The sequence below is a fragment of the Drosophila gunungcola genome, unplaced genomic scaffold (genome assembly GCF_025200985.1).
Source record: "Drosophila gunungcola strain Sukarami unplaced genomic scaffold, Dgunungcola_SK_2 000233F, whole genome shotgun sequence".
NCBI classification, from domain to species: domain Eukaryota; kingdom Metazoa; phylum Arthropoda; class Insecta; order Diptera; family Drosophilidae; genus Drosophila; species Drosophila gunungcola.
This window is the reverse complement of record NW_026453394.1, coordinates 39,961-64,338: the sequence shown is the minus strand read 5'-3', so window position 1 is coordinate 64,338 and position 24,378 is coordinate 39,961. Positions and strand designations below refer to the sequence as shown.

Genomic DNA, 24,378 nt, shown 5'->3' with positions numbered 1-24,378 from the left:
TTATTTTTTAATTGTTTGGTGTTTCAGTGTTGCTTGTTTTGATTGACTGATTGACTGATGACTGATGACTGATTGACTGACTGACTGACTGATTGTTGTTTCGTGTGGTGTTGTTTTTGGTTTGGTTGATTGATATAAATGTTGTTTGCTTTTGGGCTGCTTACATTTACATTTGCATATGGCCGCATTGTTTTCTAGTTTTGTGTGATTCGTTTAGCATATAATTCGTTTGTCTTGCATCTTTGGCACGTTTTTATTTTTTTTTTCAGTTAGATAGTGGTTGTTCCAGGTAGTAGCAGGTCTCTTTGGCTTGGTTTGATTTGAATTTATCTCCTTTCTATACGGGGTTCCCCCCTGTTACATATGCGTGCTGCTGAAGAGTCCGGCCCGGGAACGATAGCCACGCCCATAGCTGCTAAACTCCCGCCGCCCCAGCTTTTGGTCATCGAAGGGTAGGGCCAGAACGCTATACCACAGCGATGAGGGTGCTCCGACCAGGCCAACACTGCCGGAACCTATGCTGCCATAGTCCAGGGCACCATTGCCATTTCCGGCACCACCAACACCAGCACCACCACCACCAGCACCACCACCACCAGCACCACCACCACCAACTGAGCCACCGCCTGGGAAGAGCTGCGCTAGTTGGGCGGTGGATGCGTAGCTGGTGGCACTGGTGGCCGTCGCCGTGGCATAGCTGGGCAATCGACTTGGCCGCGGTATTCCAATGCCAATCCCAATCCCGAATCCCTGGGCCTTTTTCGTTGGCTGTGAGTGGGGCTGGTACTTCGGCTGGTGGCTTGGGTTGTGGTACTTCTGCTGCTGGAACTGCTGCATTTGCTGGATTTGCTGGATTTTCTGGATTTGCTGGTGATGATGATGAGCATGATGATGTTGGTAAGCGGTTAAGTGTTTGGCTAGGTGCCGCCGTTGGCTGTTCGGGGTGCTGGCGAATGGTTTTGCCCAAAAGACAGACAGTGGGAGAAGCAAAAACGAAAAAAGAGAGTTGTACAACGAGAAAGAGAAAGCTTTCGATGTTCAGGTGTGTGTCTGTTTGTGTGTGTGTGTGTGTGTGTGCGTAGTATGTGTGTAGTATGTGTGTAGTATGTGTGTTGTATGTGTTTAGTATGTGTGTAGTGTGTAGTGTGTAGTGTGTGTGTGTGCGTGGTGTGCGAGTGTATGTGCGTAAGAGACTCTCTTTTTCAAGCCAAAAAGTGTGATAGATCTTTAAATTCCAGGGAATTGAACTGAAAATAAAAACAGAAAACCCTTTCGAAGGACTCAGTGGAGAACAAAAGAGAGGGCTAGACAAGGGGCTAGATGGGGCAGAGCGAGACGGAGACAGTGTGTGCGAGCTAGATAGAGAAAGAGAGGGAGGGAGAGAGAGAGAGAGAGAGACAGGGGGTGGCTGGGCAGGTGGTGGTGATCCCGACAACGATCGACTTAACTCCACAAAAAACTAATCATTGATATTTACGGTCAATCTGATCTTATTACAAATTACTTAGTTCTTACTTCCTTTTTTTCTGGTAAACTTATTACTTAACAAAAAAACTTTTAAAAACATACTGTAAACCCTTTTTCCCTAGCTCAGAAATATTTTAAAATTTCCCTATATGCCTGCATATATAAAAGTCATATTGTTTACACTTTTTTTCCAAGTTCACACATAACTTTGTTAAAGCATAAGTACTTTGATGTTCAAATAATATCATAAATAATATGAAAATTTGTTTTACTTGAAATATGAATAATTAATTTAGATAGCACCAATTAATTCCTCAACAAATCTTTTTCCATTGACTAATTTGTTTAATCTACATTTTCCCCATATAATCTCGATGTTATTCATTAATTAGATAATAATAACCTAAGATCCTTCTAATCATGGAAGTATTTAAACTATTTTAACATTTTTGTATTATTAGAATTATAATTATAATGTTAATTCCCAAACGATTTATAAGAATTTCTATATCTCTTTTGTAAGCCAACCAATTTTTTTAAGTTGTAAATATTAAACAAATTGCTTATAAAAAACAATACTTTTTGGATCACAATGTTGAAAATTGGTTCTGGAAAAAAAGACCAAATTGACCTCGAACATATCGGATTGATCAGTGATCCCATACTTTTTTTGAGTGCCCAATTTGCCCACTGGCGGACTCACCTTCGCACAAGGATCACGATCGTGGTGATGACGGCGGCCAGAAAGACGAAGCCACCAAAAGCGCCCAGAGCCACAATGGCGCCCAGGTTGAGTTTGGCCTCCTTGGTCTCCTTGCGATCCGGATTGTCGACGGCGAAGGGCACGTTGACATTGGGCGACTGGTTCTGCTGGATGTTGACACTGTCGGGGATCTCGTTGTCCTGCGGATGCGAGTTGGCGATGATCTGCTGCGTGTTCCGGGTGGTGGTCTCCACTCCAATGGGAACTCTGCTGCGCGGCGGTGTGGGTGCGTAGGTGGAGGGTGGATTGGCTGGCACCTGATGGGTGGTGGGTGGCAAGGCCACCGGCGTGCTATTCGGCTTTTTGGGAATGAGCACGGGACGAACGGTGCGGCGGGGCGGGAACTCCTCGCGAACGGTTCCCGGCACTGGCGGCACATTGACGTCCTCCTCGGATTCAGCTGTGGATATAAAAGAGCATTAAGTTGGAGTTGTTATGTGATTCTCGGTGGAGCAGCGAACTACTCAGATATTACATTGAAAACATAAACATTTAGCTCTAATACAGCGAAAATAAGAAATCTGTGTTCAAAAAACAATGAAAAAATCTACATTATTAGGCCCTAATGAGTTATAACAAGACTCTAGGAACTTTACGTAAATTAAATTCAAAATGGTAATGCATACTCAAAACAAAGTGGTATACCTAAAAGGTATTACATAACTTAATGTACTCGTGGGTGGACCAAGTTTGGCCCTAAAATTTTTCTCATTTCTATTAATTTATATTTATGTTGATGTGTTAATAAAATTATTATAATGATAACTATTTACATAAAAGAAAAGCCATAAAGATAATTTTTTACAACGAATATAAGCGTATAAATAAGTTATTTGGGATTTAAGATCAAATTAATATCTTAAAGAGCATTTAAATATTTGATCAGTAATCAGTAAAATCTTGATCAAGTGTTTTTTATAAAAACAGCTTAATAAAAAAAAGCTGGTTCTTACGTTACATAATTATCTGTCACTATTTACTTTAACAGATTCATAAGATAACAAAATAAGGCACTTTGAGTTAGTTTCAAAGAGCGCATTTGCATGCAACACTAAAGTGTTGACCTTTCGAACCCGGGAGTTGAGCTCCGCAAACGCATATGGAAACTCTACTCACATTCGCCGTTGATCTCCACCTGCGTGGGACTGAGGCTCGGGTACGTGCCCACTGTGCTGGTGGAGCTGCCGCTGCTGCCGCTGCTCGCCGTGGAGGTGACAGATGGGCGGTAGGGGGTGCGGCTGGTGGTGGAGCTCGGCACGACGACCTTGGGCCGGAAGGGCGGCGACGGCGGCGGGGGCGTGGCCACCGAAGAGGGCACGGGAACGGTGGGCGCGGCCGTGGGCTGTGTAGAGGGCTCCAGCTTAATGCAACGCGGCAGGGCACTGCTCCACTGACCGCTGGCCAAACAGCTGAGGACTCGAGGTCCCTCCATGCGATAGCCCGGGGGACAACTGATCTCCGCCTTGGATCCGTAGTACGTGCCATTGGGCGCATGGATAATGGTGCTGTAGTAATTGCCAGGCAGTGTGTCGCACTCCACAACTGAGTAATGGAATCAGGGATTAGGATTTACTAGATCAGTGCCTTATATATATATATATAGCTACTTACTCTCGCAGCGGGGCGGTGGTCCATTCCAGCGCTCATCAAAGTCGCAGGTGAGCAGGGCTCGTCCTATCATCTCGTAACCCTCCTCGCAGGAGTACTTCACCAGGCTCAAGTAGCCAACCGTGTTGTTCAACAGGCCATACGAGCCATGGGCAATGCTGGCCGGCAGACCACATTCGATATCTACAGAAAGAATTAGCCATTAGTTAACATGCTCCTAGGAATCACCCTCTAAAGCTGGTTGTAAACGATAGCAGCGGTTGTCTCCCAAACGAGGCACACCATTGCCTAGTTTGTATTTATTTGTTAAAAATAAACATTTGTTTGTGTTAATGGTTTTGTTTCGTACTGCATCTGGTTATAGGGCATTAGGTATAATTTAAAATTGCATACTTTTTGGCACCATTTCAAGTTTGTTTTGAAAACCTTAGAACAGCTGCACCGTTTACAACCTCGATTGGCTTGATACTTACACTTGCACACCGGGGGGAACTCGTTGTAGAAGCCCGTCTCGAGACAAGTGCGCGTGGCCGGACCCACCAGCAGGTGGTTGGCATCGCAGCTGTACTTGATCTGGGCGCCCACCTCGAATCCATTGAGGGCCACCATCGTGGAGTTGGGCGGCTGCTCCGGCCGTCCGCAGGTCTTCGGCTGATGCTGGCAGATGAAGTTGAGCAGCGTGTTGCAGTTGGTGTCGCTCCACAGCCAGCCCTTGGAGCCGTCGAAGCGGGCGCAGTCCTCGTCGCCGCCCGGATGACTCCAGAAGGAGACGGTCAGCTCGTCTCCGTTCACCCACTTCCAGCTGCTCCGGTCGCTGCCGTCGCGTACCGCTCCCATCCAGTACTGCGAACTGACGTCACTGCGATGGCGTCGCCACAGCTCCCAGCTGATGAAGCCCTGCAGCGCCGGATTGCTTTCGCTGATCAGGGTGCCGCCGCGAGAGCGGCAGAAGGAGAGGGCGTCCAGGAAGTTCAGCGGCTGGCGGTTGTAGAAGATGTAGCACTTGCCGTTGTACGAGGCCAGGGCACCCGGCGGCTGATCGCGGAACGTCGGACAACGCTCGATGGGCAGCGCCTGGTCCGTGTAGACGAACGCCTCGCAAATGGACAGCGGATTGGGCGTACTGTTCTCCAGATGCACACTCACAAAGGCGCCGGGCATCGGCGGATTGCAGGGCAGGAAGAGTGGCTGTCCGGCCTCCAGGAGACCCGTGAATCGGTTGCAAATCGGATTCGTTCCCAAGTCCGGTCGGTTGTTGCCCACTCGCACCACAATTGTAGCCGGCTTGTTGCCTGAAAAATGGAAAGAGGTAAGTTGTATATAAATAATCAACAATATAGTAATCAACAATAATCAATAAAAAAATGTACTTAAAACATTCAATCATTAATATCAACTCGCTAGGCAATAAGTACATAAATATTTTAAAACGGGTAGAAGCCATAAAACTTTAAATAGCTGAAAATTTAAATTTTGAATTTTATAAACAATAAAAAGTACATTAATATTTTTAAAAAATATATATATTATAATTTTTTATTAGGCAAACATATTTAAGGTTTTTGCAAGCGTAAAAATCTATAAACGGAATGAGAAAATTCAGTTAAGCGCATTTTATCAATTATTTTAGACACGATTTGTTGCATTTAAAAATTGAATTTTGAATATATGCTTTAATAAAATAAAAATAATAATATTATATGACATTTCGTATGGTTTTTTAATAATGAACAAATAAACTGTGTTATCAATTAATATTTGCATTTCAAATGACACAAGATTGTTGTTTAGGAACTTTTTAAATAATATTCATTTAAAACAAATTAAAAGCCTTGGAAACAAAGTAAACTAGCCAATGTTTGTCGCAGTGCACAACTGCAGCTCTAGCTATTTCTATTGGTATTCCTGTTGTCATCATTATGGTTATTGCTTTGTCTGTCAGCAGGTCAGGCGGGTTCAGTTCAGCTCAGTTTGGTTTAAGCCGCCGATTCAGGCTCAGCTTCAGTTTTAGCCCCAGCCTCAGCCAAGTGAAAGTAATCATAAATTTCGGGCCGCACTGACTGACTCACTGGGTCTGGGTTTCTTGGGTTTTGAGTTGGAGACCAACTCGACGTCGAAGTGGAAGTTGAAGTCGCAGTCGAAGTCGGAGTCTTCGCTGTCGTCGCCAGAGCCGCACGAAAATCACATAACCAGCCGCCGATTCGAAGATTCGAAGATCCGAGGAGATGGAGATGGAGATGGGGACGGGGATGGGGATTGAGATGGGGAACTTCAGTTCAGGTTGTTGGCAAGTGAAAGCATTAGGGAAAACTGGCAGGCAGTTGTTTGCTTTCGGCGGCAACCCTTTCTTAAACAAAGACGCTTGTTGGGGGAGAAGATCGTGCAGCATTTGCCATTTAGCTGGCAAAGAGAGTTGAAAACCTGGCCAACTTGCAGTAGGCAGCCTGGGAAAACGGGGCATTGAACTGTCCACTGGGCGAGAGAGTTTCGTCCACATCCACATCCACATCCACATCCACAACCATATCCACATCTACATTCACAGAATGCGGTCCGAGCAGGTCTATTTTACGGCTTTATCGCCACTATATGTTTGCGACAGGTTTAGGGTTGGGCCGCCGCCGCGATAATGGTCGACTGCGGTTTAATAAAAGCGAAAAGTTGCTCAATTTAATCAATTTGCTCGAGGATTACCACGGGCTAAGCGCCATTTACTTCATATTTTTCTTTGTCGACCACAAATTATGGTACAAAAGTCTTAACAGCAAGGGAATAATTTTTGAATTTACTGCACTAGTTTATTTATTCACTTTCCGTTTTTGATTTGGGTTTTTGTCAAATCAACGTAAGGATATTAACGTCTATTTATAAATTATGCCTTGCTTAAATAATAATACAATGTATATGGTCAAATTTGCAAATCTTTTTTCGTTGAGACTAAAGTTATAAATTAAAATTTATTCGATTGTTTGGATTTTAGGCAATGCATTTTTACATGTCATTCCAATAAGAAACTTCCATGAAATGTGGTATTTTTAATTTCTTGGATATACTTTAGTGTGCCTTTTGTACATTGTTTTATAGATGGATAATAATGACTATTTATTTTTATTATATTTGTGTTTCCTTAATCAAATTCTTATTTTTTGATAATTATGAATGCTTTGGACTTTTATTTCTTACCTATTTGTATACTATAATGTGCCTGCTTTTCGTTTTAGCTTAAGGATGTAGTTATCATTTTTCTATAATATTCTTATGCTTAGCCAATATGTTTATTATTAAATATTAAATATTATACTTAAACTCACCGCAGCAGGACTTGCCAAAGTCCAGGCGCACCAGTTGCACCATGTAGGGTTCCAGAAGGTTGACATACCACCAGGGCGATCGCTCTGACTTCGTCAAAGAGCAGGTCTCCGGCGTGAAGAAGGCGGATGTGGATCCATCGATGGCCTTTTGTGGAGCACCGGCGCCATCAGTGGAAATCTGCATCGGCGCCTTGCCAGCGGCAACATTCAAAACTGCAGAAAATTAATAACAGTTTAACCAAAATTATTTACAGGACAATTAAGTGTCACGATTCATAGATAATTAATTTATATGTCAGTTTGCAAGTCACTGTCCACTATTATCTAAAAACAGAAAAATACGTCAAAAAATTTCACCCTCTTAGAAATTTGTTTAAATATTTTAAAATGTATATTAATGGTACACTTAAATGTAATATTAAAATTTATCCACAAATCATACACATTGAAAATGACAAAAGACATACCTACATTTTCTATGTAAATGTTTATAATATGCTAAGTGCAGCAATAAGGGTCAAAGGTAATTATTTGGGAATTCAAGGCGCAGTGCGGCGATGAAGACCAGTCGTGGGCTGGTTCTTCTGTCAGTTGGATTCAGTTGGTCCGAATGCCGGAGTGCCAGAGTTCCCAGAGTGGGCCCAAGGCCTGGCTAATTGGCCGCGGGCCCTGACACGGTTTGTGGCCAAAATAAAAAAAACAAAACAAAACAAAACAAAAGCCAAGACAACTCGGAGGGGCTAGCAAAACCCAACAATGTTCTGCCTGGCGAATTTGTCAAGAGACCTTCGTTCTGGCCCGGGCCATTGTTTTCTTTTTTTTTTTTTTTTGTATTTTTGGTTTTTTCGGACAGCGGAGATTTTCGCTGGCCAAAAGCAAAAGTGAAATTTAATGTCGGCTCAACTTTTACTTGCTCACCTGGCCGAGGCTTAATTACATCGCTCGCCACGCACTTCTGCGGCATTGGGATTCATTAATCAGATGCATCTGTCGGATAAGACGGGTTTGGAACCGAGTTTTGAGCTCAGCGGCTTGGAAACGCTTTGCGGCTGCTTTCCCTCCCTCCACCACTATCTAAGTCACCCCCCAACCCCCCATGCATTTCTCTCTGTGTATCAGCAGGTGTTGGCTTGTGTTGCCAGTGTGACAAATGCCTTTTAATTGCTTTTAATTAATTTCCTATCACCTGCTGTGTCATGTCGAATTCGAATTCTTATTCGAATTCCAAAACTTGGCCTACAGAGGGGCCGATTTTCTGGTCGGCTTTGTTTTCCTTTTCTTTTCATTTTATTTCATTTCATTTCATTTCTCTTATTTTCCAGCGTCATCAACTTGCAATCAGCAGAGACCGCAGGGGGTTTTTTGGGGCTAAACAGCAGCTATATGTCTATAAATCTCACGATTCGATAGAGTCTGTGTCAAGGAATTTTAAAGGGAATATTAATGAATCTATGCAGAGAGGAAATTATAAAAACAAAATGGGTCTGCTCATGGAAATAAAGTATTTCTTGTTACTAAAAATGCATTTCAATTTGACCTCTCTTTCATTTATTAAATTTTTGATATATGACAGCTTTTTATAAATTATATTTTAAACAAACAAAAAGCTATCTTTTTTTGAAATGTGAAAATAAATGTAAATTTCATTGCTTTTTAATGTCTTTTGGATTGTGTGAATTTTCTGTTACCCTAAATTTGCCTTAAAATTTAAGGTCAAAAGATTAGATTTTATAAATTTATAATTGTTTTCCTTTTTAAAGCCCCTTTAAGACCCCCGCCTCCAATATTTCTCAAAACTCCCCAAATTTTCACAGGCTTTATCAACGCTTATTAACACCTACTACTGCCTCAATCGATCGACTTTTCGATGTGATCTCCCAACATTCGGCGTACCAACAAAGAGCCCGTCGAAAGTTTGATGGATCGTTGAAGTGCCGCCTTTTTTTCGAGAATTATTTTACGCCTCCCGATCGATCGATCAATTCATTCAACAAATTCCCGAATTCCAGTATTCATTGATTAGAAACCCATTTTCCCCCGCCGCTCTGGTTGTGTCAATCAATTCGGTTTTTGTTTGACTCGGCTAACGGAAGTGCATGTCTAGTTGGGAAATCCATTTAGAATATTTATTTATTTTCGTGCCCGCCACATTTTACTCTGTTTTTTTTTGTTTGTCGTGTCTGTTGGCTTTAACATTCGAAGCCACAAAAAAGTGGGTCAATCTGTTGAATTCTTCCCACCTCTCGGCTTCTCTTTATTTCTCTTTCCCCACACACACGCATTGGATTTTAGCCCAATTTTGCGCGTTTTGTTAATCATGTTTCGCTTTTGGTTAACAACTTTGCATTCAATTGGAATGCCATTTGCTCTTTTTCGCTGCGGAGAGCATTCACGGAAAGAAAATCGAGTTTCTTTGTAAATACTTCAAGCTAATGTTATTAATTTGGTCTTTGCTAAATTATGAATTTTTGTATTTTTGCTTAATGAAATTTTATCAATATTATATTATATATTTTAGTGTTAGAAATTATTTTAAGAAGCCTCTTCATTTTTGCTTACTTGACTGTTTTGACTGCCTAAATAATTTCCCATTCCTTTTATCATTAAAACATATGTATTTAAAAATAATTTAACAATTATATATAATTTTTTTGCTATTGATATATATAAATTTTGAGAACCTTTTTAATTTTGAATTTTCGAATGTCGCAACTATTTTTAGTTTCTGTCTAACAATTGAAAAACTACTTAACAAGTTGAACTTATCATATTTAAAGTTTTGGCAAATAGAATAAATTATTTTTTTTCCGTGTAGCGATATTTTCAGAACGCTTCAAATTTCGTGGCGGAGAAAGTAGTTCCCAGTCCGCTTCCACGTCTACGTTCACGTCCGATTTGGAATCGAAGTCGCCTCTGAGGCGCTAATTGAGTTGACGAACGCCGAACTGCGGCGCGGCGAGTTCGTGTCCGCAGTCTTTTGTTTGGTCTGGGTGTCCGTTGTCCGCTGTCCGTTGTCCGCTGTCCGTTGTCCGCTGACTGTTGTCAGTTGGTTTGCTTACCGCAAAACGGTATGCCCTCGGGCACCCACTGCCCCTTGTCGCAGACACGCCGCGCCGGTCCCAAAAGCTCGAAGCCGCGCTCGCAGCTGTAGGAGGCCACCGTGCCCTGGGTGAGATTCGCATTCGAGAAGACCACGCTGCTGTGCGCCGGCGATCCCGGAAAACTGCAGCCTGCATCTGGAAAAAATGAAGAAGGGGAGAAAATGTTAGATTGTATGGCCATCAATTATGGGGAAATATTCTTCTTCGATTGCCGCAACAGTTCTCATCGCCACCACTGCCCCTAAGCGGGCAAATCATTTTTGATTGATTCTCCAATTAGGCTGCCGACTAGGGTTCTCAGCGAATTCCCATCATTTATCAAATCAATCCCTCTCAATGATTCGATTCAAAGATTTGATTAAATCCGACGAAGGGCATGAAATCAGATTGATTCTAGTGTTCTTGGGGCTTGGGAATGATTGAATATTATTTAATTGATTTTGAAAAACTAGAGAAAGCTTACAATTGATTAAAAAGATTTCAATTTTAATTTAATTTATGGTTTCGATTAAGAAACAAATGAAAGGGTAAATTTAACACTGATTAAGGCATTAAAAACCAACAAATAATGTTGATTGGGTTTTATTTAATTTAAATTAAAAAGAGCTAAGGCTTGAAACAATTATGATATTTACACTTAGCTAGCTTTAAAAATATTATCCCCATTTTTGTGCATCCATAATAATGAATGAGTATTTATTAAATTAATCACCTCAATGAAAATAGTATATAGGTAATATAAATAAAAAACTATTTTAAACATGGATTAAGCAAGTTCGTAAAACTTCATTAGCCAATATTGTATTTAACTTTCATAAAATAAAAATCAAATAAATATTAATAAATATTTTCCTCTACTTTTGCTATTTTATTCTCTTAAATTAATTAATTAATTAATTATTCCAAAGCTCAGAAAAGTTTAATCACATACAGAAACCGACATTTTATTTAACAGACTTCTTGGGAAAACATATATGTAAAGGATTACAAAATGAATGAACGTTATAAATTTTTTCGATTTCCAATCAAAGAATCTGCGGTATTCGATGTTGTTGCGTGTTATATCTTTTACCGCCTTGTCAGTGGTATTTTCCCCACCGTTTGATTGACAATTAAGCAAGTTCCGTTCCAGTTTGTTCACTAGACGCCTGGCGAAAAATCTCTGGCATTCGCAGATTGCAAAATGTTCTCGACCGCTGCTGTTGTTGTCGCTGTTTATTGTTGCTGTTGTTGCTGTTGTTGTTGTCAATGCAAAGCGTGAGAAAATAGCCACAAAAACAGCAACGAAACATAACAAAACAGCCATCAATTTAGTTGTATCTGCTGTACGAATACGAGTATCTATGCAAAAATGCGAGCCAGCCGTGTGCAATAATCAAATGTGTTGCTGCTAGCTGCCTTTGCTTTGGTGGCGGCATTGGTATGATTAGTTATTCAATTGAGCAGTTCCCAGGCTAGCCGACTATCCATCCAACTATCCAGCAATCCAATGTCATGAGTTTGATTCATCCCCGACGCTGGCTGAAAATTGTTCTTGGCCCAGAGCTGGCTAAGTGCGATTTTGCATAATCGAGAATTGAGGGGACTGAAAAAAAAAGAGGCACTCAGTGAGGCGGCGAGGCATGCCATAAATGGTCGAATAACTGCAACATCATTTGACCAACAGCAGCAACTAGCAACTAGTAACTTGCAACTAGCAACCACCAACCAGCAACTAGCAACTTGCAACTTGCAGCCAGCAACAGTGCAACTTTCCAGGCAGCTGCAGCAACAGAAAAACTAAAAAACACGTCTTGCTACACATTTTCAGCCAGATGCTTCGGCAGCTTCTTATACAATCCCGATGCCGAAGCCGATGCCAATGCCAGTGCAATTTCATCATAACGGTGCTCTTAGGCCAACTTAGCCACTCCAATTCACTTGAAAAAAAAAAAATATATATATATATATATATATATATATATATAAGTATGTATATGTGTAAAGATAAAGCGGCAAATCAAATTAGTTCGGGCAAATTGAAATTAACAAAAGGCAACTTTTAGGCGAGTCATTTGTCATGCAGGGCAAACGCAAATTAAGAAATCAAGTTCATGAAACGTTTTCAATTTCGGGTTCGGTTTCAGTTTCAGTTACTCAGTTTCCCTAAAAAGAGGCAACTTAATGACGACTCCCACGCCGTGCGTCTGCAAAAAACAAAAAAAAAAAAACAAAAACAGACCAAGACGAAGACGAAGATCCAAAAAGGTTGCCCAGTCGGCCATGCATGACAATGTGGGCACCGAGTTCGGTACAATACAAATTTGTTTCTCTTTTTTTTTTTGGCTCTGTACTTTGGTTTTTGTTGTGCCTGGTATACTTTTTTTGTTTTTTTTTTTTTGTAGCCCTTTTTTTGTGTAGTTTATGGCCCGAGTGGGAGCTAATACCTTAAAGTGCAAAGGCAGCCAGCAACTTGTTGCTTTCATTTGCTTTCTATGTGCGCGAACTTAGTGAAAGTGATACCCATACACCACACACATACAGTTGGATACACAGACATGTGCAGCACGCCACCATTGACAAAACAACGGCAGCAATTTGTACAACAAGCAACTACAGCAGCCACAGCAGCAACATCAGCAACATCAGCAACTAGCAACCAGCAACCACAGCATTATGGAAGTTGGAATATTCATTGTGCGCGTCTTGGCGCGGATCAAAATCATCTAATAATCATTATAATCATAATAACCGTTACAATTTCCAACTAGTTTCGGACATGGTCCGTTGTTGCCGCTGTTGCTCTTGTAACAAATTACCCATCAACGCCTTTTCTTTGATTGCCTTGGCATTGTGTGTTGTGTGCTGTATGCTGTGTGTTTGCAGGGGAAAAAGTGTAGCACCAAAATCGAAATTGTTTGCACAGTTCACCCGAAAATTAAAAGAGAATTGAATGAAAAGAAAAATGATTGAATGCTAGCAAAAGCAGCAGCAACAGCAAAAAAAAAAAAAAACGAAAGCGGGAATTAATTTGGGGTTTCTGCGGTCTGTAGGAAGGGAACATTTTTTTTCTAGGCGGTTTGTAAAATAGGAGTTGAAAAATAGTGACCATTAATTAACTACAAATGTGCATATGAAAAATTATGGCTTGAAACTATTGAAAAAATGTTATGAATTAAAAACAACTTTCAGTTTATAAATGAGGTGCCAAAAAACATACACAAATTAAATAGCCATGATAAAGTCAGATAAAAACTTGAGCAGTTACAAATCTAGATAGTTAAAAGATGTTTCTACAATTTAGAAAGATGTTTCAAAGTCTATTCTGTTACAATTCGTATATGATGAACAAACTATAAATAAAGGTAAAACATTAATAGATATAAAATTATCTTACATTTATAAATAATTCCTTCTGTTTGTATATCTTATAAACCATTTTTTTAAGTTTTAAGTTTTTCAATGAAAATCATTGGCTCAACATATCATTAAATCATATGAAGTAATACGATTGGCCCAATGCATTTACTTTCTTTTAGCATGAAAACAAACATATTTAAAGTCATGTCCACAGCAAATTAAATGACATGAAAAATATTCGTTAAGTGATAAAATTTTGCCTAATGAATTGCCTTTCTTTTGGCATAACGAAAAGGTTATGATTTTAAATGGTAAGCCTCTCTGTCTTTATTTATGCAAAATACTAGTTTCGAATCAGAGTGGCAAGTGTGAATGGTCCACCGTTTCCGCTTCAGTGCAGACCTCAATTAATGCGATTCAGCTGGCATAAAGTGCAGCTGAACCTGCGTAGAAAGTTGCTCCCGGGGGAGGGGGATTCACCGAGTTTAAGAGCTAGTGGTGACCCCAACTTGGCTCGGTCCCAGGCACAGGCACAGGCACAGGCACTGGCAAAGCCAAATGCAAAGGCAAATGCAAAGGCAAAGGCCCAACCTGTGCATTAGCCCCCTCCTTTTACCATTTTCCTTCTTTTTTTTTTTTTTCATTTTTCCATTTTTCTTTTACCATTTTCCATATTCCACATTCCGCACTGCACATGCTGCAGCACGTCTGCAATTTGCGTATGTCGGCTAATTTCATTTTAAATGCAAGTCCACACCTGGACGCATTTTTACCATTTGGGTGTGGCCCCGAGTATCTTGTTCGCACGAAGCCACACCATTGTTTCTCCGCGTTTATTTGGGCAGCTCATTTGCTTGACCCAAGCGCGCTAATTAGTGGGAAAAAAAATTGAAAAACACAAGACGAGCCAAGGAAATCTAAATGGAAAATCCGGCTAAAGGTTTTCTGCAGTGAGTGCAGTTCTGGGACGTCATGCGCTGATTGCCAAGCGCCTACGCTTCGTCGATTACTCCGCGGCATCTGCTGATCTCGATGTTATATTATCTTTGCCGTGTTTTTTTGGGCGGAAAGTGCAAGTGCTACCCGATGGCCCAATTGCGATAGCCCAGGTTTTCCCTACCAACCCTACCTATCTTTCTATATATCTATCTATCTATCTATCTAGCTATCTAACTTAATACATAGAAAAGAAGAGGAAAAGAAATTTTCTTTCCATTCACCCAAACGGCGGGAGTCTGGTCGAAAAGCGGCTCAAACCGTTATGGCCATGCCATAATGATGATGATCATCATCTTTGGGGGGCTGGAGAGCTATAACCGCTGATTGGTTTTGGATTTACATAAATTGGCGCTGGACGCAGCGCGCTTCTCTTGACCCAGTTAGCCGGCTAGTGTTTTTCTTTAGCTTGGTTTGGTTTGGTAAGCCGCCAAATTAGTAGAACCTCGTTAAAATCGCTAGCACAAACACAACACAACACACACTCGGAGCGTCGGAGAACTTTGAAAAGATTTCGCAAGTGGCTCGGTTTGCGCAATGTGGCCATTGTTGTTGTTGTTGTTGTTGTTGGCGGATGCGCCTGGCCAGACGAGACTTGTGCAAGCTGCAAGTTCGTTGCCTAAGTCTTTTGATTTGAACTTCCGCTAGAGGATCTCTCTAGGGTATCAAAGGCTTCTTTGGCCACTTACACAGCGCACACACTGAAGGACATTTTTCTTTTCTGTTAAATTTAATAAAATAACGAAAGCTAAATAAACGGTGAACAAAAAAAGTATTTTTGTTTGGTTTAAATAGTTTAATCTTTAAAAATAATAAATAAAACCCATAAAAATACATTAAAGTAAAATGTACATTTCCAGTTACAATTTATTATCATTTCATTATGTAATTTTAAGAAGAAGTTTACATTTTTTTGAAAGAAATTGAAATTGTAATTAAATTTTTTAAAAAGTCTTTCTTTATCTTTTAAGCATCGTGTCTTGCGATACTGGTTTAATGCCTTGGCATTCGAGAAAATAAGACATAAAATCCCTTGGAAAATTTAATAATCTAAGTCTACAAAACAAAATATGTTGGGTTTTTTTTGTATTAAATTGGACATACATAAAATCCATTACAGTAATTATATTACTAAGCTGCTGTTTTACTCCAAATTTAACCATAAAAATAATAATACATTTTAAATTAGGTCTAGCTGTGTTTTTTATAAGTGTATCTGTTCGGGCGACTGCCCTTGGCTTTTGCTATTTCTCGCCAGTCGTTCGTTCTTGCCTTTCAGAATTAATTGCGCGTAAAAATTGCCCATCATGCGCATTAAATGAGACATCAAAGAACGTCTATGTGAGCTAGTTGGCTGGCTAAGAGCTGCTAAGCGTATTAAATAAACATGCGCTGTGACTGCTTCCCCTTCTTACCATCCACCACTCTTTTATGTAACGGTACGCACAACAACAATAAATTTCAAGCGTAAACAGTTACGTCAAACAACAACAAGAACAGGCAAAGAACGAGAAGAATTGCTGCTGGCAGTCAACAATGACAGCATCTCCATTCCGTTGGTAACAGCATCTTTCACCCGAAGACACCCCCTCGATGGATCGGTGAATCGGTGGATCGGTGGGTCTAACTCGAAGCTCTATAACAGGTTCGATATGATTTTGCGGCACTTTAGCCGCAAAGGAAACGCTTGATTGCCGCTTCTAAAGCAAGGCCAAGCAACGGCAATAGTCAGCGGACTAACAGACTTGCAAACTGGCTAACCGGCCAACTGGCAAACTGGCGGCGCAAGCCAAAAAGACGATCGACGACATTGACCGACGATGCTGAAGTGCTGAATACTGGACTTTAGATGCTGCAAACTGGGAGCTGGAAGCTGGAAGCTGTAGGCCGTCTTTGCCGTTTGCCAGTTGACCGCATTCCAAGCACCGACCAGCAAATCAATGTGCTAGCGTAGAAGCAACTGATGTTGCTGACGTCCTTCTCTCTGCTGCACGCAGAAAAATATCATCTACTTTTTCATACCATTTCTATTGGTACTTGCTTTCACAAGACATTATAATTTTTTTTTTTCAATGTCATATCAGAAAAAAAAATATTGAAATGATAATCGTGTTTTAATACCAAAGAAATATAAATATACATTTTGTATGGTTTTTTTTTGCTCTAATAACACTTAACAAAAGTTAAAAGTTATAAAGTTACAGTTCTTAATTGTTTTAAATTTATGAAATGGAATATAATTTATAAATTTGGTATTAAAATAAATGTATCATCCAAATATTATATCTTTCTAATTGGAAAAGCATGTCTATTTTGTTTCACTGTGCTGGCTTGCAAACTGGGTCACTTCGGCCCAAATGCAGTTTGAGATAGAATGCCAGCTGGGGTGTGTGTGTGTGCTTGGCAGCTGTGAAACACCTGCAGTAGCAACAACAGCAACAACAGCAACATCGCTTGCACCGCAGCAACATCGCCGCTTTTCAGCTCGTGCCACAGTGTGACTTCACATTGAGTGATTGCAGTGGGTCGAAATATGGGCACCCGTTGGCACTTAACCGGCGACCACTGTACACCTCAGATGCGTTCTCATTGCAGTTGCTAATTTCTGCGGCTTTTGCATCGGCTTTTGGTTTTGTGCCTAATTTGCTTTGGCTGTGAACATTCTCAATGCTATGCGAAGATTGCCTCCACTTTAGTTTTATGGGCTTTTTTTTGTTGTTGTTTTTTTTCGGTTTTTGGACTTGTGGCGGCTTGCCACCAAAAGTGGACAAACGCTGGGGTTAATCTTATGGTCAGACCGCTTCCCAAAAAACACCAACACCAATGCAGGTAAGTAGTTAAAAAAAAGAAATGAAAATGGACTTAGAAATAGAAATAGAATAAAAAACAACAGTTTACAGGGCAATTTGCATAAGAAAGGAGAACACAAAGCCGAGAATTTGTTGGCTGTTCTTCTTCAATTTCGGTTTTCTGGGCCTTTCTCTGAGGGTACTACTTCTTGGCCTTTTGTCAACCCGTCTATGTCTATGCAAATGGGCAGCCACAAATCAAAGCTTGCCCTCAATACGAATAAAAAGGAAATTAAAGCCGGTCCAAGGGACAGAGATGGGAATAGAAATCCAGAAAGAGATGGAGCGATTTGGTGGGGGAAACCGCAGTTTTGTCATAAATATTTTCACTTTAGACATTTTTGTGGCCGCCGTCGTCGTGCCGCGGTGTTGATAATAAAATCGATATTTTCTGTTGCTGTTGGTTTTGGAATTCGATTTGAATAGTTTTACCGCTAGTTGCGGGCATTACGACATCAAAAGATCGGGATCGAGATGGGGCAATTGGAACCTGGAATCAGGTGTAGCAACTTGCCACAAGACATAACTGTAGCTTTTGCTGTTGCAACTTCTGCTGCTGTTGCTGTTGCTGTTGCTGTTGCTGCTGCTGCTGCTGATCTCTTATTGATTGGCCACAGCTGCAAAAGTCCCAACTCATCCTGAGACTGAGCCTGTGCCTGTGCCTGTGCCTGTGGCGATGCTGCACTTCCGATTGCCCAGAGAAGCAGCCAGCAGTCATTGAACTTGCCCCCATCATCGGCACCACCATCGTCATGATGAAGATGGCGCCATCGCCTCTCCATTCAGCGTGCAAGCGGAACAAAAGCAACTTCAGCAACTCAGCAGCAGCAACACCAGCAACATCAACAGCAACCATAAACTTCAACTGAGCTAAGCAAATTGCAATTTCCATGCGTTGCCTGCCACATTCACATCCACATTCACATCCACATACACGTCCACATACACGTCCACATCCATGTCCGATGTCCGCAATTAGGTAGCCAGCCCCATCATAATCTATGGTTATTGTTATGGCCATTGTTATTATAAGTGTTATCGTTATGGCTAAAATATTGAAAAGGCTTAGGAAAAACGCAGAGATAAATTCAGTGCCTGGCGGTTCAACATGATTCAGGTGGCGATAAATGTAAAGGAGTACAGTATGCACCCAAGGGTGTGATAAAGATAGTAAAAGAATATATTATACGACTAGTAGTTTTAAAGAGTTTTAATTTAAATATTGCATATAATAAAAAAATAGCTTAATTTGCACATTTTGCACTTCCTTATAAAAATAAGGAATTAAAAAGAAAACACTGTATTTTTATGATATATTAACTTCTTCAATAAAAATATAAGCATTTTTTAAAACCCACTTTCCAATAAATCTATAAAAACAGAGCAGTAGTCAGTCATGAAATCGTTTAGCTACACCTTGGTTAACTTTTCACACTCGAAACCTCGATAAATGCAATCGATCGATAATTAACGACAGCTGTGCCAAATTATCAATCACTCTCAAGTCACTATTTCACGAGCGTTTTCATATTTTTGTTTTCGTTTGATGGCAATTTGCAACCGTCTTTTTGGGCCAGTGACGAAACGCACAACAGCAACTCCAACTCCAAGAGCCACAACAGCGTTTAAAGTTATTAACAAAGCAATTATTAATAACAATTTCAATTGTTTGCCTTTGCTCTGGCATTGATGGCCGGCGAGCGGGTCGTGAATCACGTTGGTGGCCAATTTGCAGTGGCCACAACGGCACAATTGCACTTGTACATATATTACAATTAATTAAATTAAAAAAAGAAGAAAAGAAAAAAACGCGCATAAATTCTGTCCAACATTTTTTCCCCAGCTCTTTTATTTGTTTTTTTTTTTCACCATGTCTCTCTTGTGGCGCAGCTTTCTTGGTGGCATTTAAATGCGCTGCTAATAGCAAACAATTTCATTTATTTATTAGACGTTAGTTTCACTTTTCGAGCATTTCACTGCGACATTAAAATTTCACACACACGACGTCGGGCGACTTGTGGCCATATTATCATCCAGCAAACAAAACGCGAAAGTTGCCCACAGTCGCGGGGAGATCAAGATACTACTACTATATATGAAAAATATTTAACTGCAGTATGCCATTTATGTTTATGGCAATTAAAAAGATACTGCGACACCGCTCACGCCTGAGAATCGCTGGTGTGACTGGGGCTATGATGCCCAGCCCACAAAATCAGCTGAATGGCATCGAAAACTGATTGAAATTTATGTCGCAATCCAGCCAAACGACAATGACAACACAGAGATCTATGGCCCGTCTGGCGATGATTTGCGATGAGATCAGATCAGTTTGGATAATGACAAAGACTCTCCCCCAACTCATCAATTCTTCGCCAGCTTCGGCATGAAATCATTCGTGTTGACATTGATTAGGTGCAAGTTTTCGCATCTATTCCACACTGAACGGTGTTTATTGCGGGTAAAAAAAAATAAAACAAAAAAAAACAAAGGACTATTTAAAAAATAAAATATTATGAAAAATATTTGAGCCATTCGAGATCTTTAAATATATAAAATTAAATTAAAACCTCTCAATGAATAAAAATTTATTTTAAATGCAAGTTTAAATAATTGAAAGATTCTTAATCCATAATATAGAAGAGAAGTTCGATTTTTTTTTTTAATTTTTAATATAAGCCTAAAATTTGTATAACTTAATGAAGTTTTCTTTGTTTTGTGGAACTTTCCAGACATAACGTAAAACGTTTTCCACAAAAATGTAGCCCCAATTAATTCAGTCTTTTGTTCAATTTGTAGGCATTGCCGCGACTTGCTTTTGATGCTCGTCACTCTTGGCGATGATTTACATATCGAGTGCACGAGTGAGTAGAGTACCTGGCAAGGCCATTGACAGCTTTTGCGCAATGCCCAGCCCCCACAGCCCACCTACGTGCCAAGGCGGCAATTGCAGCCAGAAATAAAACCAAAATTCGTTTAAAAAAAAAAAACTCCAAAAATATATGTAAACAAAACCGAAAATGTTGCGTAAATTTGTTAAGTCAAACATGCTCAAGTTGGACTTTTGAAACCAATGTCGGCAGGCAGTGTCACCCGCATGAAAAAACATCATTATCGGGGGCTTGATGAGTGGCAGTTGGTTGAAAGTGAAAACTATGAAAACTGCGGACTTCGAAGATCTGTCTGTCCCACGCACAGTGGTTGTTTTTCCACAAAAAAAAAAAAGAAAAAGAAAGAAAAACAAACAGTCTTCCTACTTCCTTGTGGCAAAGTAAAGCCCAGGTCTTATGTAAAAAACGGCGACCGCAGGAGGCAGGCATGCGTGCACCACCCTTTCAAACAGACAAATTGCTGCGGTTCATTGTGCAGCAATCGGCAGATGCAGATGCCGCTGCAGATGCAGAGGAGGTATCGTTTCAGGTATCTGGAGGCAGTTACAAAAGGTACGAGTACGAGTACGTGAACGAGTATCTTTTCTTTCGGAGTTTCGCATTGCAATTAAGCGGGCGCCGAGCTTCCGCATCAGCCGCTGATGATGATTATGATGAGCTGGTGGTCATGCATGCCCATCCCAGTACCTATACCTATACCCATACCCATACCCACAACCATACTATATTACGTTTTGGCCATTAGATGTTGGGCATGTACTCGATCATCCCAACCAACGATTCGCCATCTTTGCCTGGCACTTTTACTTTTCTTATTGTCAACAATGCGAAGGAAAGCCGCTGAAATAAAACTTTCCCAACATTACAGATTTGTGTTTTTATTTTTTACTTTTTCTCTGTCTTGCAAGCACAAGCAACCGACTTGCAATTGTTGTCGCTTTTATTGTGGAATGGCTGCCGCAGATCATAAATTATCTTTTAATTTCAGTTTCTGTATGTTCTGCCTTTGTCCGTGATTAATTTAAGTTAATTTACACGATTTTCCGCCGGTGCAGCGGTAAAAGTCTTGAGTAAAAGTTTCTGCCTTCACTTCACATTCATCTCTTTCATTTTCCTTTTCCTCATTAAAAATTAGGTTCTTTGTCGTAATTCAATATGTTATTGGTAATTGAATACAACAAATAGTGACAGGTGTTTCTACGACCCAGAAAAAATATTAATACATTGGTATTTGGGTAAAGTAAAAAACTCAAATTTTCACATAATTATTAATTAATCAAATTAATTTTTGTATTAACATTACAAAGTATTTAAAATAAAATAAATGGAAATCGTTTATGTGATCCGCTAAAATTGCTTATATTATTTTATGTCTAGTTTGTTTAGTAAGTCTTGAGAATCTAAAAACAAGGTTTGTTGCCTAAGTCTTTTGAAGTATGAAAAATGTTTTTATTAAAATTTTTTGATTATTAAGTTGTCATTAATTTTTTTGTGATATATTCCTTTCGAATTTTTTTTTCATAATTTTTTTGTCTTACAAATTTTGTTTGCCTTTAAGCTTTTTAACTCGTTTGTTATCAACTTATTAATGTTTAGTTTGTTGCCTAAGAGCGATCTCATTTCCCCCATTGCACTTGCCACGTGCAGCGGCCAGTTTGTTGCCTAAGTCTTTGGTGTGCCACATTTGGGTTCGCTGTGTTTGCTGACCCAAACAAACATCCGTTTCCTGGCAAATGCCCGGGTGACACACCCCCTGCAACCGCCCGTCCCCCCTCCCATCGCATATTCCACTAAAACAATTAACCGGCAGCGGGGAGCACTTGACTCGCTGCTAAATGTCTGAAAACTGGAACCAAAAAGTGAACTGGGAGTGGAACTGGAATATGGCCAACAGTCCAGTTGGCTTGACAGTCTGACAGCCTGGACGCCCGTTTATTAACGTGGGAAAAATGCAAAGGCAGCTAAACTTAAAATAATACAAATTATAAAACGCTGCTTTTGTTTCGAACCAGAACCGGAAATCAAAAAAAAGCAACAATCAGCCGAAAAAAAATGTATGCAAAAACAAAATAAAAAATTAAACGTGAAAAGAAAAAAAGAAAAACGGAGGAGAATCGGCTTTTTTTTAGGTGCGCCGCACACACAAAAAAAATGGGTGATGAAAATGGGCAACAGCAGTAACAAAAACAACAACTCCAACAACAACAAGTGGAGAAAGATGCGGAGGAAGAAGCAGAGCGACAGCAACAAGTGGGATCCACAACAAACGAGAACGAGAGAAAATTTGTTTGCTTTGGCTCGGAGTGCCGTTCGTGCGGTTTTTTTCGTATACCCTTAAGAATGGGGCATACACAACTGTTTTGTTGTAATGCTATAAGTATAAAATACGACAAAAATCCAGTTTTTTTAAATCTTCAGTTTAACATATCTTATTTTGTCTCATGATATTGAGTTACTTAATTGCATAAATGTTCAAAATTATGTTGGTTAAATAAAAACTGAAGACTTTTAGCGGCAATAAAAATAAATTAAGCAAGTTGTCTAAATGTTTTTCAGTTGGATCACACTGATGAATGCATTGTCTATGTGTCGGAAGATTTTCTGAATGATTTAAGACTTAAACCTAAGCTAATTAAGCTTTCATAATTTATGCAAATGAGCTTGTGTTAAAGTTAAACGCCCTATAATTCCCACATGTCAAGGCTGCAGCTAAATATCAATTCGGAAGGTGATTTTCTTTTCACAATAGCGCTAGTTATCTGTGCCAGGTAAAAATAAATTTGTCTAAAACATATTGTTATAACCAAAATGAAAAAAACACTTAAACTGTAAGGTAATATATCGAACACTAACATTATTGGTATAGAAAAATAATTACTACTTTTGGATTCCATTTAAATAAGTTAATCCTAAAAAATACTAATTTTTTATGTCTGCCGTTGAAAATGATAAATAAGATTAGCCTTTAAATTTGTACGTTTCCTGGGCTTTTCTTAAAAGACAGCTGATAAATTATTTATAGAAAATTTGCAAACAAATTACTTTGACGAAATGTTTCAATTTATAATTTCTAACAATTTTTTTTTATCTTAACGATTATTTATAAGATCTTAAAAAAAACTTTTACCTTGATAAAACAACTTTTTGTAATTAACTATTTGATTTCCTAGAACAACAAACTGCTGTTTATTATTTAAAGGTTCTAAAGATATGTTTACAAGAAAATGTGTTTTAGGAAATTAGCCTATAAGATCTTTTCCGGAATCCTATATCCCTATAACAGGGTATCCACTGGTCGTTCTAGCACCTTTCGCAGCATTCTTGTTTTCGTCTTTCGCTTGACACACTCACCTATATTCTGCGCCTGCGCCAAAGCCAGCGTTAAAGCCAACGCCAGCGCCAGCAGAAGCAGCGGCAGCGACTGCGGCTGCGTGCGGTGCATTGTTGCTCTCTCGCTCACACCTGCTGCTGCCAGCTGTCCGTCCGTTTGAGTTTTTGTTGGTTTTTTTTTCGGTTTATTATTTTATATTTGGGTTTGCGGGCTTTTGCTGGATTTTGCAATTTACTTAAAGCACACTGTAAACTTCCTTGGAATTTTAGCACTTGGCACTAGTTTCGGATAGTTTCAATTGATGCCTCGACATGCCAGGAAGTTTGGGGGTTCGTCGATACTCGGTTAAACAAAACAGAAAAAAAAATCAAAATCACACTGCACGAGCACCGAACTAAAAAAAAAAATTTAGTTTTCGCGACGCGATAATCCGCTGCATGAACCGTTCGCTGGGAATTCTGCAGGGCGATTGAAGTTATTCGGAGTCGGCGATCGCGCACGAAGAATTCTTTGCTGGTTTATCGGTCTTTCACTTTTCGCTCTCCCCTCCGCTCTCTCTCTCGCCTGCCTTGGCTCTCTCTTTTTCTGTTGCTTTTCTCTCGGTGGAGACAGTCTCTCGATTTCTTTTGCCTTTTCTTTTACTCTTCTCTCTCAACCGGTAAGCGCCGAACTTAAACCGTTGCCTTGTGCAGCTCGAAAGCAACTGAAAGTTGGAGACGTCG

The 24,378-nt window shown here is 40.0% G+C and overlaps 1 protein-coding gene across 4 annotated transcripts; it reads right to left on the bottom strand.

Annotated features, from left to right (window-relative positions):
• Positions 1-65: 65 nt before the first annotated feature.
• Positions 66-24,378, bottom strand: LOC128266032 (sushi, von Willebrand factor type A, EGF and pentraxin domain-containing protein 1-like). 4 transcript variants are annotated; one of them, XM_053002304.1, is made up of 8 exons: positions 23,677-24,378; positions 10,209-10,385; positions 7,150-7,362; positions 4,312-5,130; positions 3,842-4,021; positions 3,347-3,772; positions 2,171-2,630; positions 66-946 (listed from the first exon to the last, which is right to left on the bottom strand). In XM_053002304.1, the coding sequence occupies exons 1-8, from the start codon at positions 23,765-23,767 to the stop codon at positions 358-360; spliced, it is 2,955 nt and encodes a 984-aa protein (XP_052858264.1). In that variant the 5' UTR covers positions 23,768-24,378; the 3' UTR covers positions 66-357. The 4 variants fall into 4 exon arrangements, with proteins under 4 accessions (XP_052858264.1, XP_052858265.1, XP_052858267.1 ...); XM_053002305.1 differs by having other exon boundaries at positions 10,209-10,379; positions 23,673-23,756; XM_053002306.1 differs by lacking the exon at positions 66-946 and having other exon boundaries at positions 2,550-2,619; positions 3,338-3,772; positions 23,677-24,377.

Bases quoted from the DNA above. Each gene is read 5' to 3' on its own strand.
- LOC128266032 (XM_053002304.1), bottom strand. From the start codon at position 23,767: ATGCACCGCACGCAGCCGCAGTCGCTGCCGCTGCTTCTGCTGGCGCTG. The intron at 10,386-23,676 runs GTGAGTGTGTCA...CATTTTTTCCAG, and splicing joins GGCGCAGGCGCAGAATATAG to ATGCAGGCTGCAGTTTTCCG. The intron at 3,773-3,841 runs GTAAGTAGCTAT...TCCATTACTCAG, and splicing joins ACCACCGCCCCGCTGCGAGA to TTGTGGAGTGCGACACACTG.